The 14405-nt window shown below is 39.1% G+C and overlaps 2 protein-coding genes across 5 annotated transcripts; both read right to left on the reverse strand.

The window, feature by feature from the left end:
* Positions 1 to 384: 384 nt before the first annotated feature.
* Positions 385 to 3690, reverse strand: aanat2 (arylalkylamine N-acetyltransferase 2). 2 transcript variants are annotated; one of them, XM_068578466.1, is made up of 4 exons: positions 3682 to 3690; positions 1203 to 1356; positions 843 to 997; positions 385 to 690 (listed from the first exon to the last, which is right to left on the reverse strand). In XM_068578466.1, the coding sequence occupies exons 1-4, from the start codon at positions 3688 to 3690 to the stop codon at positions 385 to 387; spliced, it is 624 nt and encodes a 207-aa protein (XP_068434567.1). The 2 variants fall into 2 exon arrangements, with proteins under 2 accessions (XP_068434567.1, XP_068434566.1); XM_068578465.1 differs by lacking the exon at positions 3682 to 3690 and having other exon boundaries at positions 1203 to 1368.
* A 1956-nt stretch (positions 3691 to 5646) lies between these two features.
* mgrn1b (mahogunin, ring finger 1b) lies at positions 5647 to 12503 on the reverse strand. Of its 3 annotated transcripts, XR_011077602.1 has the most exons (18): positions 12174 to 12503; positions 11174 to 11292; positions 10989 to 11077; positions 10733 to 10879; positions 10032 to 10149; positions 9370 to 9436; positions 9129 to 9172; positions 8991 to 9038; positions 8495 to 8563; positions 8222 to 8381; positions 8001 to 8110; positions 7483 to 7697; positions 6954 to 7065; positions 6826 to 6871; positions 6645 to 6749; positions 6204 to 6249; positions 6078 to 6122; positions 5797 to 5932 (listed from the first exon to the last, which is right to left on the reverse strand). XR_011077602.1 is itself a non-coding variant. In XM_068578894.1 (17 exons), the coding sequence occupies exons 1-16, from the start codon at positions 12259 to 12261 to the stop codon at positions 6209 to 6211; spliced, it is 1578 nt and encodes a 525-aa protein (XP_068434995.1). In that variant the 5' UTR covers positions 12262 to 12503; the 3' UTR covers positions 5647 to 5932; positions 6204 to 6208. The 3 variants fall into 3 exon arrangements, 2 of the variants coding, with proteins under 2 accessions (XP_068434995.1, XP_068434994.1); XM_068578894.1 differs by lacking the exon at positions 6078 to 6122 and having other exon boundaries at positions 5647 to 5932; XM_068578893.1 differs by lacking the exons at positions 6078 to 6122; positions 6204 to 6249 and having other exon boundaries at positions 5647 to 5932.
* Between the last annotated feature and the right edge of the window lie 1902 nt (positions 12504 to 14405).

The following is a 14405-nucleotide window of genomic DNA, read 5'->3' on the forward strand; positions in this document are numbered from 1 at the left end:
AATAAAAGAGTATTTACATTACATCTCCAGCGTTCAGTATTGCCGAAAATTGACAATGAATTGCCTTGAATACATTTAAATTTAAATGAATTGACAAATAACACTTAATTGACAATAAATACATACATTAAACAAATAAGCCCACGACAGCAAGGTGTATTGGTGACACAGGGAACATAATTTAATGTCTGTTTCTCTTTTTGCTTGAGTCCTCACACAGTCTTCCGAATACTGAGAGATGCTGATATTAGGTGGTCCAGTAAGACCTTGCTACCAATACTGAACCCAGTCCTCTGCTGCATACTGGCTCTGTGCCTCTGTCTGTCCATTTGTTGATCTTATCTGCCATGTTAGAGTTGAGTATGTGGAGTAGGGGCTCATGGACTAGCAGCCGCTGTTCCTCCGTGCATACGCCTGCCCACCGACGATGTACTCCATCTCTTGGAATTGCATGTTGGATACAGAGATGGCCGATGGTCCTTTCTCCTTGAAACCGGCCTTCAAGTAGAAGGGCACCAGAAAGTCCTCGCAAATCAGCATAGCTCGGCGGAGGCCAGGAACGCAGCACAGGTACTGCAAGTAGCGCCACAAGAGGATGGAGCCCTTACCTTGTTGGCGACAGTGACGATGCACTGACAGCACATGCATGTGCACAGTGCTGCTGTCTGGGACATGCTGAGTCATTGCCTCCTGGGAAAAAAGAGCAAAGGCAATCATTAAGTAAAAGCTTCCACGAGACAAAATTAACATACACCGGAGAACGTTTGTCAAAATCAGTAATTTGCATGGAAAAGCCAGTCCTGTCAAGTTGTATTCTTCACAAATTTTCGTAAGTTTCATACCTGCGAGAGCCTCTCCTTGTCCCAGCCAGAGCCGATGATGAACGCTACCAGCTGCCCTTCTTCAAACCAACCCAGCGACAGCTCAGGACACTGACCCAGGAAGTTAAGCACTTCATCCAGGGTAAGTGGACACTCTCCAGACACGGAGACAAATGCTGTAGGGGAGAAGAAATTACAATTGTTTTCTTAAAGTTAAAACTACTAAGATAATATTTGAAGTTCTAAAAAAATGAAATATTGTCAAATACAGTATGTTCCCTTTATCAAATACACACAGAAGGTCAGTCTTAGTTCTTACCTGATGATAAAATTCAATCAATCTAACAAAATAGTTATATGGCGTGCAGAAACTTGACTTACCTTCTCTCTCAATCTCAAACACACTGATGGCGTCCTGGGGCGTGAGGTTCCTGAACTCGCTGGCGGGGAGTGTGTGTCGTCGCTGCCGCAGAGGGCTGACCGCTCTGACGGGCATCTTCAGAAAGCAGGGCTTGAGGAACGGAGAGCCACTGACCTGTTGTGTCATGATGCCTCAAAGACAGAGGGTTCTGATTATTGTATCTGTTTTTCTCTCTTCCAGCCGTTTGCAAATACAAGTTTGATACTGATGCTGAGGCGTCTAGTCAAAGTAAAGAAAACCTTTCTAACAAACTCTGTCTGTCCTAAAGCTCTGACTGTAAAGTAACTCACTTTAATAGGCAAGCCGACCTCCGTGTCTCTCCTGCTCTCCTCTTCCTTCTCCCTGATCTCATACTGTAAAGTGGTCGTCTCAGAGTAGGATAGCCGTCTCTGCACGTGGCTCTTAATCCCCTGCTTTCAAATCACACGTGGTGTTCCTGGGGTGTTTCTTTTGTAGTTCGACCTCAGCTAAAGATGTTGACATCAATCAATATGCTATCTTACAGCTTAATTAAGATGTCTGTGGTATTTTCAGAAATTGACTGTGTGGTAAGGATCTTGTGTTACAGTGAGATTTTATGTCAGATTGGATTTAACAGTGAAGGGTTTGGGTGATGGGGTTAGTTAGGACATGTTAATTATATCCCTGTTGTCGGTCTTCAGGAAGAGAACAACTGTTGTTGAGATCTGATGACAGAATCGGAGTAGTTTTACTTATGTATTGGCACAACTGTAAATTCAGGTATGTGTTTTTCAGGGTGCGGTTGAGTGAGATGTGGTGAGACTGGATGTGGTGAGACACATTTTTTTCAGAGATCATGGGCATGTAAACTATTTTAACCGTACTGAGGGAGGGTGGAGATTTGTCTGGATTGCTGTTGGGATGATTTCGTGCCTCAAAGAGGTTTAGCACAAGCTAATTAAATGAGAGAGCACTTGCTTTGACTGGCATGGTAAACCTGTTTAGACAGTCTTATTTAGTTATTTGATTATTTAACACAATATAGTGCCCTCGATAAGTCTTTTGAACTTAGTATAAATTACTGTTTTTTTGGAAAGACAATCCTAAAGCTCTATATAATGAAATCTCAGCTAAATCTTTTATTTATTCTTTTTATGGTTGTCCAAGTGTCTGATAGTTAAAAATCCCTGGTTGATTTAAACTTGATAAAATCTTTTCTTTCTCAAGTAAATGCAAATAATGAAAGTAAGCAGTTGTTTAAAGCTTCACGCCGCAATAACCCTGCTTGAGGCTGAGGCCTACTATTGTTTAAGGGAACCCATACGAGATAAAACCACTGCTTCTTTTTGGCCCTCACTACAGTGATGAATAGGAAATCTCCCATCTCATCTGGACAGCTGGCCCATCACAAATGTGACAACATCTCTGCCGTGATAGCATCAGATGTTAGAGGAAAGCATGTACACGGTTGTCCAGAGATTAAATCACCTTTTCTAAACTGCAACTCTGTCAATCTGTGTGGCTGTGAGGGGAAGTCTGTCTGAAATAATTCCTCATGACCTCTTAAAACAGATCAGTTATAGCCAAGTGGGTGATTTTTTTTTTTGCCACATACATATTTCGCTTTTTTTCAGACAAGCTAATACACTTAAAAGAGTTTAGAAAAGGAGACATGACTTTGAAAATTGCATACAGTATGTAGACAGCACAACCTCACCCACTGACCCTCTCTTGCATAAAGTGTCATGTACTATAATGTAATTTACAACACATGTAAAGTATACACACTTGCACACACATTTTTTCACTGTATTATGTTTTACAGGCAAGCTTGAGGCCACAGTGTAACTTAAAACTCTTTAAATTTTACTCTGGTGTACACCTGTTGGTCCAGCTGAGCAGAGAGCATCAGTTAACCAACACTGCAGAAGAATGTCGGCTTGAAATCTGAAACAGCTTCAATTCATTCTTAAAGGAACAGTCACGAAACAGCACGTTATTGTAAGTATGCTTCATATTCTGCTCTAAATAAAGCATGTATGACTTTCAAGATGAGACCTATTGCAATACATAAGATCCCATATAATGAGAACGACATGCTGCTATAGAAACAAGTGTTAGTGACTTGGCAGAAGCAAACTGTTTTTGACCGTGTGATAATGAATAAAGAAGAACATTATGATTTATTTTGTCTATTAAAGAAACAGACTCATGACAGAGAATGTTTCTTGATTGGTTTGCTTTTGAAACGCTGCGATTCTAAGTAATAAATTGTCTTTGTTTTGGAAACATTTCGTATTTTTTTGCACACCTCTAAGCAAGGCAATCAGCAACTTTAAATAAATAGCAGCGACTGTTTTTTTAGTGAACTCGGTAATCATATGTTATATATCATATGTTCCAACATGTGTTATAACATATATGTTGGAAGTTAATATTCTGTGATAACATAGATGATCCTCTTTCACTCAGAAATACGACACTCATTGTGTATCTAAAACTAATTTAAAAATCAAAGCTGTCCTCGCCTTCTGTTGACCTGTGTTTCGAGGCTGCATCATATAAGGTGTAAAGCTGGCACATGTGAGTCCTCTATCAGGATAAGTAGTGTCCCCTGCTGGCAAATTAGTCAGCAAAACTGCCCTGTGGGGTTTTTGTCACGTTGCACTTGAGCAAAGAACACATGGACCGTGTTATGGACTGCTGTAAAACCATGAAACCTGGCTCTTAATGAATCTTCCACCTGAAGGGCCTCGTGCATGTGAGTTTCTGATTAACATATTATTTCTGTTGGGTCTTGTCTGTCAAAAGAATGTAACAAAGACATAAGATGACTTTTATGAAAGTAAGGTTTTGAGTCACTGCAATGTTCATCTTGTAAATATATCTACATTGATATAGTTAATATAAATATAAAATGTCAAACTATAGAAGGCCAAGAAAAAAATAGTATAGTCATAAAAATGTCAGCTCTAAAATATTGTGAAGGACCAAAAAAACACTGGTAGCTGAAATACTGAATATTTGTTCTTTATTGTCATACACATGCTGCTATACACACAAGGAAAAACAGTATTGATTTTACAGAGCCACAAACCACCTGCTGTGGAGTTATCCTGGATACCAGGTCAATAGTGGTCAGAACAGGAACAGGAAGGCACAGTATCAAGTTGAAATGGCACAGAAGAAGAGGGGGAAAGAGAACATAACCGTGTTACTTAAAAGCAGAGGTTTAATCCACTACAAATTCACATGCAAATAAATGCTAGCCCAAATAGTAAAATGCCATGTTTGCACTTATTGCATTGGATGTGGTCCTTTCAATCAAACTAAGCTCTAAGATTAAATGCATAATTAATAAATGACCGTAACATAGTAAATGAACAGTTTAATTTCATATTGCAACAACTATAACAAGATACATTTTTCCAGTAGCATGAAGTTTGCGATAGAAAAAAGAAAAGGCTCTGTACATCATCAAAATCCTGTCCACGGGATGAAAACTGTTGTATATTGTAGCATTTATATAAGCACTAATGTCCAATGCAACAAGCAGGCAGCCATATCAATTCAAGGCACATAGATCTATACGCATGGCGCTACATGTAAAGGACCGTTACGTGAATGTGTCGTAGCCACATAAACACCAGACCGCCTTTTTTTGCAGCTACATCACATAAGCAGACATCGGCATTGCCACAAAAAGACTATACAGAGATCTGCAACATCTACGACGAGCACGCTTACTGTGCCATAGAGAGACATCATACATGTAGCTGGAGCTTTGATGCTTGTTGCAGGCTTTTGCTATCTTTGAGTTTAGCTGTTAGGATGTGAATCTGTAGCTTTTATTGATTATCCAAGTCATATATAATGTGCATGTTAACTGAATCTAGTTTTTTTTCTCTTTTCTGTAATATGCAAGAATACAATTTTGGAGGTAAATACACAGGATTCTAGTACAGTTATGATACATAGATATCGCATCATTAAAATAATAAACTTGACATGTAGATGTTTAAGACAACGTAACGTCTCATCATGAACTCTTGTTATAAGGAATGCATTATAAACGATTTTGTCAAAGTGCAAAATCACTTCAAATAAACAAACGGATACATACGAAATTCTAATTTCTGCTCACCTAAATCAGCCTTACTGTAAAAATAAGTTCTCGTCAATGTATTTTACTGATGAATACAATATCTAGACACAAACTGCGTTTATAAATTCTTCGGAATTTAGTGTTAAGCAATCGATACAGTTAATTAAAAGTAAGTGTGCTTAAAACCACCATGACAGGTAGTGAAATATCTCTGGAATCCACTTAACAAGACCACAACTCTGGTCAAGACACACAACTGAACACCATCTGACAGTAAATTAAATGTTTTCAAAGCCAGGGAACCTTTACATCAGTCAGAGTAAGGTACCAAGAACATCTTTGCCGGAGTCAAATTTATTTTTGTCGTAGACATTTAAGTCCTAGTGGACTTCCTTTCAGTGCTGTCGTTGGCTCTGATCAGAGAAGCAGGCGAGGGAGTCTAAGGACTAGAGGAACCAGATGATCTTTGTCACGCATAAATCTGTTCTGATGGGAAAAGGATGGATCAGAGTCAGGGGTTGAGGTGCTCATCTTCCATATGAAGGCTGCTTGTGGGACACAGGAGAGGCTGGCTGGAGCAGTTGGTGCTCTGACTCTTCAGGCTCTCCGTTGACTCGGATGACCCTAAAGAGGAAGAAGCAATGAAAATGCAATATGGCTCAAAGTGAACCTTCTGGTCAGACTTCACATAAAATAGAGACACACATCAGTAACTCATTGCTCATTCTTGCTAAGATAGGCCTATCACAAGGAATTCACATTATAATACCTGCTGGATCTTTTGTTTTTCTTGCTGGAATAGATGTCAATGGATCTATTTATAGGGACAGGGGATTCAGTGGGAGCAGTAGAGCTCATACACAGAGAAGCAGAGCAGACAGGAAAGCCTACATACCACAGTTATTCCGCCATACCAATAGAGCAGGAATCAGGACCTAGCGCTGCCCAAAGTGAGGCGGTACGAAGGGACAAGACATCAGGGAATAGATGAGGAGTTTTAGGAAACAGAGAGGCACACAGGTTAGATGCAAAGCAAAGGGAATTATAGCCGTGAGTTTTGGTTTTCAGAAAAGAAACGTTAAGAGAACTAGAAAGTTTTCGAAAATAAGGAAAAACTGGGCCATTTGTCGTTGACAATGCTATCAAATTTAGGAACTAGAGTCAATGCGTGATCCAATCTGCTCTAAGCTGTCTGAAAGTAGAGGTATACACTGTATACGGCTTTATAGATAAAGAAGTCGCATACAATGAGCATAATTACACTTCTGTCCTTCCTCTTCCTGTTTTCAGGGGCTTAAAGGTTATTCTTCTCTTTTCCTGGCAGATCATTTCTCACCTGGCAGAGATAAGTCTCCAGGTGGGTCGCTCTCTGTTTTGGTCAAGCTGCTGTGCTCACTGCTGCAGTCCTGTAGGATGTCTCCTCCAGAATGCATCCTGTCCTCTGGATCACCCAAGAGAGTAAATGTGATCATCATTCTGTAATAACTGTTCACCGACTGCCAAACAAGAAAACTCACCGTCATCTGGAGACAGAGATTCTGCCACATCCTCGGTGGCTGTGGCCTGAAAGGAGAAGAAAAAATAACTGGTTTAAGCTTTTGTTAGCAGCAGAGTTCAAACGTCAGTTGATGCAGTGGCGGCTTACGTCAGTGGGGGCGGGGCTGCTGGACAGCAGTGTGTGCGGCTGAGCATCAGACACCTCCGACAGCTTCTCCTCATCTTCTTCCTGGATGGGAGAGGATGGAGATCTGAGGGTGCTAAAGTGATGGACAAGATACAAAAGAAATAATTAATACAGAACAAGTAATTCAATCAATCATAATTTTACATGGAGAGATTTTCACTTTTTTCAATTAAAACTCAACCTTTAAAAAATTAAAATGTCGTCTTGATGTGGTTGTTTGGATATATTTTTAAAACTTTAGGCATGTATTAGATGCATTCTACAATCATGTCATGACTTAACCCGTATGGAAGAACATCTGCAGCACCCAAAGTAATTTACAAATAACTGAACACCAGGTCCATGTATTAAAGGGGTCACTGTGTAAATCTGATTACTGACCAAGTCTACTGTAGGGTGATGTTTGCTGTTAATGTTACAGACACAACATATTCAGAGCATCTTATTTCACGCAGTAATGTTTTTGTGTGCACGTTCGGCTAAATTATACCTGTCAGGTGATTTGCTGACTTTGCCTTTCTGCAAACTTCCATCACTTAAATGCTCTGGGGAGCTCAGCGGCATGCCGTCACCGCCCGGACCCCCTGAGAAGTTGATTTCATCATAGAGGGGGGCAGATGGGAGGGCAGGAGACACCGACTGCAGACCATTCAGAGCCTCCAGCAGGGAGATTGGTTCAAAGCCGGGAGGAACTGAGTCTGTGCTCTGCAAAGGGACATAAATGAGAACAAGCACTTAGGTATCCAGATTATTAGATCGGCCATCTGCCTGTGTTTAGTAGTTTCTGAAATAGATGCTGGGTGACATGCTTTACAACGTTGCTGAAGCAAAAATAATCAAAAGTCTTTTGTGAAGCAATTATTAACTTTGGTGGCTAATGCAATCAATAACGTTAACCTCTTTATGGCACACTATGCTATGACTCACCAAATTCACGTCCAGTTGCCCTTTGATGTTTCTGCACATGCAAATTCTTTCTGATTATACACCGATATACACAAGACTCACTGAGTGCTCGTCATGGTCCATCGTCTGAGCCAGAACAGGGCTGAAGGACACTGGGGAAAGAGCACCGGGCTTTTTCCTCACAGCTCTGATCTGCAGCAAAGCTCTGAAGGCTGGGAAGACAAACACAATAATAATATAAATTCACTATGTTTAAGTTAACTACTAGCATCAAATAAGCAACTTAAAAAGCAGAACTTTTTAAATAGTGCAACAAGTCTTACGCAGCCTGCAGATGGGACAGTTGTTGGCCTGATAACGCAGAGTGTCCGCGCAGGAGTTGCAGAGACACAGATGCCTGCAGGGCAGGATGAGTGTGTCCCGCAGGTCAGACAGACACACAACACACTCGTTGCTGTTGTCACTGTTTTCGTCATCCGATGGCTGAAAAAAGAAAACAAAATCAAATCAAAAGTAACACAATTGAAATGTGTAATAACCTTTACAGCATTGTGATTCTGTATATCTATATATGTCTATATATCTTTCACTAAAACCTTGGTTTCTTGGTTGTTTTTGTTCTCAATCCCATAGATCTCCTGTAAGAGGTAGCTCACACGGTCCACCTGGAAAGAGACAGTAACAGAAACAATTAGGCAGAAATATGTAATATCATATAAGCATGTTATAAAGGCATGTGCTTGAGGCTTAAATACATTGTAAACTCCACCAGTATATGTAGCAGCCTGCCAGCGGGTGAAAAGTGCTTGGCTCGGGGGTCCAGCTATAGCTTCTCAACAAAACTGCGTTACACCAGACTCTCAAGGGTCTCGGCACAGATTTCTGTGGCTTTGTTTTTTCAGAAGCTGCAGATGTATGAGGTCACTGATGCTCTGCGTACAACATCCTGCACTGCACGAACAACGGGCTGTAGCACAACCAGGATGTGCTTCACAATTTACTGACGTAAAGTCAGGATAGTCACCATAATTTACCCTAAATGAATAATGATATTACTATTAATACTTGAAATATGGACATTCATAAACCTACAATTTGCTTCTGCTTCAGAGGCTTGACGGAGAAACTGCCATCAACGTGCTGGAGAGGAAAAAAGAAACATGGTTTAGCTAAAAAGTTGTTTTTATTCAGATTTCATATTATTTTTATTTTATTCCGATGTATACGTACTCTTTCAAAGGCAGCCAGAAGTACGTGAGCATGTCCGAGGCAATCTTAAAAAAAACACACAATATTCTGGTTAATACAAATGTGTATCTAAATGTGTATTTAAGCGACTGCTATACTAACACAATTGGTGTTAGTGGTTTATTCATCCCTATGATGAATACACTACTCTTTTATGTTAACACTTCATAAATATGCAGTGCAGTCTCATTAGTTCAGTCATTATGCAGCTTCAGTGACCTACCGTCCCCTTCATCAACCACAGCTTGGATTACGATAGGAAACACTCCCCGGTCGAGGTCAAAGTTCAGCTTTGACAGGAAAAATATATTGATATAAATATTCAACGAGGCACGGTCAAACAATGTACAGATACATTTATTTTGTGAAGTGTGATTGGTGAACAAACTCCACCAACTGCTGCTAATACTTCTCTTAATTTATTGTTTAAGTAATACAAAATATACCCGATAAATTTAATTATCTTTAAATGTATTATTATTTAATAGAAATGCTTTTTATGTAATTATATGTTGGAAATGCTATAGCATTTGTTTACCAAATGTGACAATTTTTAGGGTTGATTTTCATTTGGATATGAAATCATATTTTCTTAAGTACATTTTACAAAAAGAACACAATTTGTTATTAATATTGAACAATCCTAATTTCTTGAAAAAAAAAAAAAACAATATGTCATTCATTTGCTCATCAAGAAATTACCATATTATTTTTATTTTATTTTTCTCTTCATGCACATTTCTGTCATGAAACTGAATAATGTTTATTTCTTTTATTCCATAAAGACTTATGCTATAATTATTTTTTGTACTGTTCATTAAAAAATTCCAATACAAAATGTATGTACATATATATATGTATGTATATGTATGTACGTATACTCACGTCTTCTTCTTTCCACTCGGTGAAATCTATTTTAAAAGATGGCATGGAGAACTGTTGGCTCACCCCTCGCTTGTAATGTACAGTTTCAGAGACCAGTGATGGATTCTTGGGGCTGTATCTGCACACAGAATGTGAGAGAGAAAAATCATCAATGTGCAGGAGAGTGCACTCTGTCATTATAACTGGGCAGTTACAATTATCTTTAGGGAAAGCCGAAAGGCGGGAATCATCTTCATGTACTCAATACATGCATTAGTGTCCGTAGGCAAGATGAAAGTAAAGAAAACTGAATAGTATTGCACTGCTGTAGCAATATCTGATGCAAGTCCATTAAAAATGCATCATCTTTCTGTCTCATCTCATCGTAACACAATAACTTCAGTGGAAACTGTTACTTTCATCTCCTTGTAAGTCTCCTTGTCGGTATCCATGGTGACAGGACGTTGCTAAGATCCAACTGGATCTGGTCCAGTCTGTATGTGCTCTGAGGCTTGAATCTCACTATCCACATCCACTAATAAAATGCTGCTTTGTTCAGGTCTGAACAATAGATCCTCTCAAAGGCCGATAGATGAGGCCTATGTTTGTTTCATAAGTCAGATTCCATTGGTTGACTTTTTAAGTAACAGTTCACTCTTTGTGCTACTAATAAATAAACGTTCATCTGTCCCATGAAAAAAATGTTGAGATGAAAATCTTACACTGCCATCCCATTGGAGAACTCCTCAAACGCTTGGCAGTAGAGCGTGATGGCCACCCGAGCATCAGCATCAAAGGTGAACTCCACACCATACTGAACCTTTGGTTTTGCACCTTCCTCCCCCGAGGTGTCAGAGTCATCTTTATACCTAGAATCACAAGGTTTCAAGCTTTAGGTCAGAATAATGGAATTTATTTTCCTTTAAACTGTTTTTTTTTTACATTCTTTGGATCGTATGATTCTCGTGTTTTCTTTACCTGATCAAACGCAGAGAGTCCTTTCTAATGTTGACCAAACTCCTCAGGGTCTTCACAGGCTCGTGGGGTGCAGGCGTCACATATGGAAACTATTGACATAATGAAAGCAAAATGTTGTATTACTAACATTAGATGCAGTACGGCATCTTATAAGTTTTAAAGCTGTTCTTGGATGATTTGTTTACCTGCACTGGCCTATTTCCAAGAAAATTCAGGTCTGTGTTTTCTCCAAAAAGGTATCCCTCTGGATGTGGCGTGTCAAATTTCTCTCCTCCCATAAAGAAGTGGCTCGCAAAATAATTGCCTGAAGACCAGAGAGAAAAAAAACATGAATAAAAAAAGTGCTTTCAACCAACATCATATAGTGACTGATCATTGTCTTAGTTTGTTTATACATTTATTTATCAAAGGGATGTCACGGTCTATGTCAATGTATATAAATATCATTCATATTTCAATATCTGAACAAGGTTTTTGTTGAAATATAATCATTATTACCATTCATGACTAAAACAAGATCAGAAGTATTGTCCTTATCAGCACATCAATCATCACAGGTGTGTATATATTTAATATATATATATATATATATATATATATATATATATATATATATATATATATATATATATATAAAACACGTGAGACCAAGACATACATATTTGATATACTTTAGAAATAGCACACCAACAAGAAACACCCGATAGGTCAAGTGGAGGCTGATCATCATTTGTTGACATGGTGTCACGTCTCTGTGTGTCCACGTCATTTGTTCATTAGCTCTTGTAGCTTCAGTTCAATGAGGATAAAACATTTTGACAAAGTCTGTGCATCAAGTTTTCGTGTTGGGTCTACAAAGCTGCATGTATTACGACCCCGACAGCGGAACAACGACACAATGCATTGCTCTGACAGCAGCGGCACTGCGAGACTTCACTGCTGTCGTCATGAGAACATGTTCTGAGTAACTTGTGACCCAGACATCCACCTTTCCACGCGGTTACAATCATCATAAAACTGTAAATACTAGCTAGTGATAATCAACAGAAAATAATCAATAATTAACGTCAGGAGCCAAGTTGCTAACGTCAACGTGTGATCGGAGACTCCGTGTTTATTCTCGCTTCAGAAGACACGCGATAAAACAGGAAGACTGGATAAAACCGAAAGTCACGGCCGACTTACCCGATTTCGGAGGAAATCGATAGGCCGAGTTGGCCTGGATATCGATATCCTCAACACCCGCGATTCTCCGACTCAGGATGGAGCCCATCTTTCTCTGCTGACCGCCGATGTTAGCTAGCTAGCTAACAGCTAACAGCGCGTCACTGCTCCGCGTGCCTCTTTCTTCAAACGGACACTGAGGTCAGCACAAACATATACTCGACCAGATATAAACGCTTTCGCTAATGTAACATTGTACGCGTTGGGTTTCAACAGTGGCTAACGCTGCGGATGCTAACAGGAAACAAATCGAGACGGCTGTTGTTTTGCCGGAGCTGAGCTGCTGTGAGAACGAGCCCACCTGATTGGCTGTCTCCAAGCGTTCCAGAGACGTGAGGCGTTTGCTTTGTGTGTTGGGACCGCCCGGCGGGGAGGGGGTCAGGAGGGGAAGGGGTCAGGGCAAGGGCGTCCATCGTTTCTTTGTAAACAGAGCAAAATCAAAACAACTGTCGGATTTTAATTGTTTTCTTCTTCATAAAAGCCCCAAAAAGTCGGCACATGAAATGCATTGAAAATAACAAAACAAATGTATATTGTGCTCTAAAAATACATATTTATTATAATTGACACTGACATTGTTTGAGGTATCAATAAGCACATCATCATATTAGTACCACTGTCAGTATCTGTAACTATTATCAAAAATTATGCACCACAAAAAACAGCACTACAATATACAATAAATACTTTGCTATGTCAATGTGTTTGGCAGTACACAGCATATTAGAAACTCCAACTTTACACTAATTTTGTATGTGTGTGTATATGTATATATACACACACACACACACGAATGATCTGTTTTTGTATATAAAACATATGTTTTTGTTGTATATATATACACAAACAATCTGTTCTTGTGTCAAGGAAACACGCATTAACGCTACCTTGACTCATGTAGTGTTGTAGTTCCACCGTGTGTCCACTAGAGGGAAGATAACCATATGTTTCTAAAGAAACTCCACAGGGGAAAACAGTCATGATTAAACAATTATATTAATACAACAATCACCAATACTGGCGCTAACATTGTTATTCATACTAATCACTTTAATAATATGTTGCACCGTTTGATTTTATACTACTTAGTTACTATTATATTGTTGGAATTTCCCCACATCAAATTGGCATGAAGACAGATCTATTAATACAAAAATACTGTTATTATTTATAATAGAACGGTAACATTGAGTTTGACATCTTAATTTTAATAACGTTAATACATTTTGATGAATTGAATGTGGTATTGCAGTTCCTCGTGGTGACCACCGGAGGGCAGCAAACACTCATGTTTGTAAATGTAAATTCACTCAAGTTAACCCGGATAACAGTTAATAAACAGTAACAATAACACCATATTAATATGCACAGTTCAGTATTAGTGTCTACCTTTTTCAATAAACTTTGAAAACATAGTAACCAAACAAAATATCATCAACGTCGAATTTCTTGTATGAGTGCATACTTGGTCGTTAAAGCTGATTCTGAATTGTTTTAATGTTAGCGGCGAATAGGCTGTAGTTCTTCAATGTGGCCACTGGAGGGCAGTGAGCTGTTGTATTGAGTTGTGCTGGTTGAGACGCTGAAGAACTATCCTCAGTAACAAGTGTGTACTGCACTTTAGATTATGCTCTATGTGTGTCATTACATGCTGCAGCTGTCAAATAATGTCACTCGCGGTTTGGAAATCCCCATACAGTCCTTCCCGTCAGTGTTAAATCTTTTATTATTAACGTGTTACCTGTGTTATTATAGACGTGGACCGCTAACTGTGAGTGACTTATCCAACAATTACGAATATCAGAATAAATATCGATATAATTTTCACTGAAAGATGTAGAGGTATAGCTCCTACTAGCTGTGACGGCTAGATAACATGACTGATAATTTCATTTGGATTTCAGTTTAGTCACCTTTTTTTGAAAGTATTGACCGGAAGTGTTTGCATTGTTTTCATTGCGCTATTGACGCTATGATGATTAGTTTAATAATGTAGTTCTCCACTGTGTCCACCAGAGGACAGATAACCACACTATTATAAAGAGACTTTAGCCAACTGTTTTCTCCACAGGAGGTATTACTAATGGTTACAATATAGGTGATAATGTTGACACTCAACGGTGAAATTAAACAGTCACAGTGCAATTCTTTTTTTGTATCAATATGGACAATTTTCAGTGTATTATTAGTGTC

The sequence above is a fragment of the Clinocottus analis genome, unplaced genomic scaffold, assembly GCF_023055335.1.
Source record: "Clinocottus analis isolate CAN_PGR_092001 unplaced genomic scaffold, fCliAna1.0.p SCAF_16, whole genome shotgun sequence".
Classification (NCBI taxonomy): domain Eukaryota; kingdom Metazoa; phylum Chordata; class Actinopteri; order Perciformes; family Cottidae; genus Clinocottus; species Clinocottus analis.

Coding starts and splice junctions, on each gene's coding strand:
- aanat2 (XM_068578465.1), bottom strand. CDS start 1,368: ATGACACAACAGGTCAGTGGCTCTCCGTTCCTCAAGCCCTGCTTTCTG. Junction 998..1,202: donor GTTTGAGATTGAGAGAGAAG/GTAAGTCAAGTT, acceptor TCTCCCCTACAG/CATTTGTCTCCGTGTCTGGA. Junction 691..842: donor ACAAGGAGAGGCTCTCGCAG/GTATGAAACTTA, acceptor CTTTTTTCCCAG/GAGGCAATGACTCAGCATGT.
- mgrn1b (XM_068578893.1), bottom strand. CDS start 12,261: ATGGGCTCCATCCTGAGTCGGAGAATCGCGGGTGTTGAGGATATCGAT. Junction 11,293..12,173: donor TCGATTTCCTCCGAAATCGG/GTAAGTCGGCCG, acceptor TCTGGTCTTCAG/GCAATTATTTTGCGAGCCAC. Junction 7,066..7,482: donor GTCAGCAAATCACCTGACAG/GTATAATTTAGC, acceptor CCATCACTTTAG/CACCCTCAGATCTCCATCCT.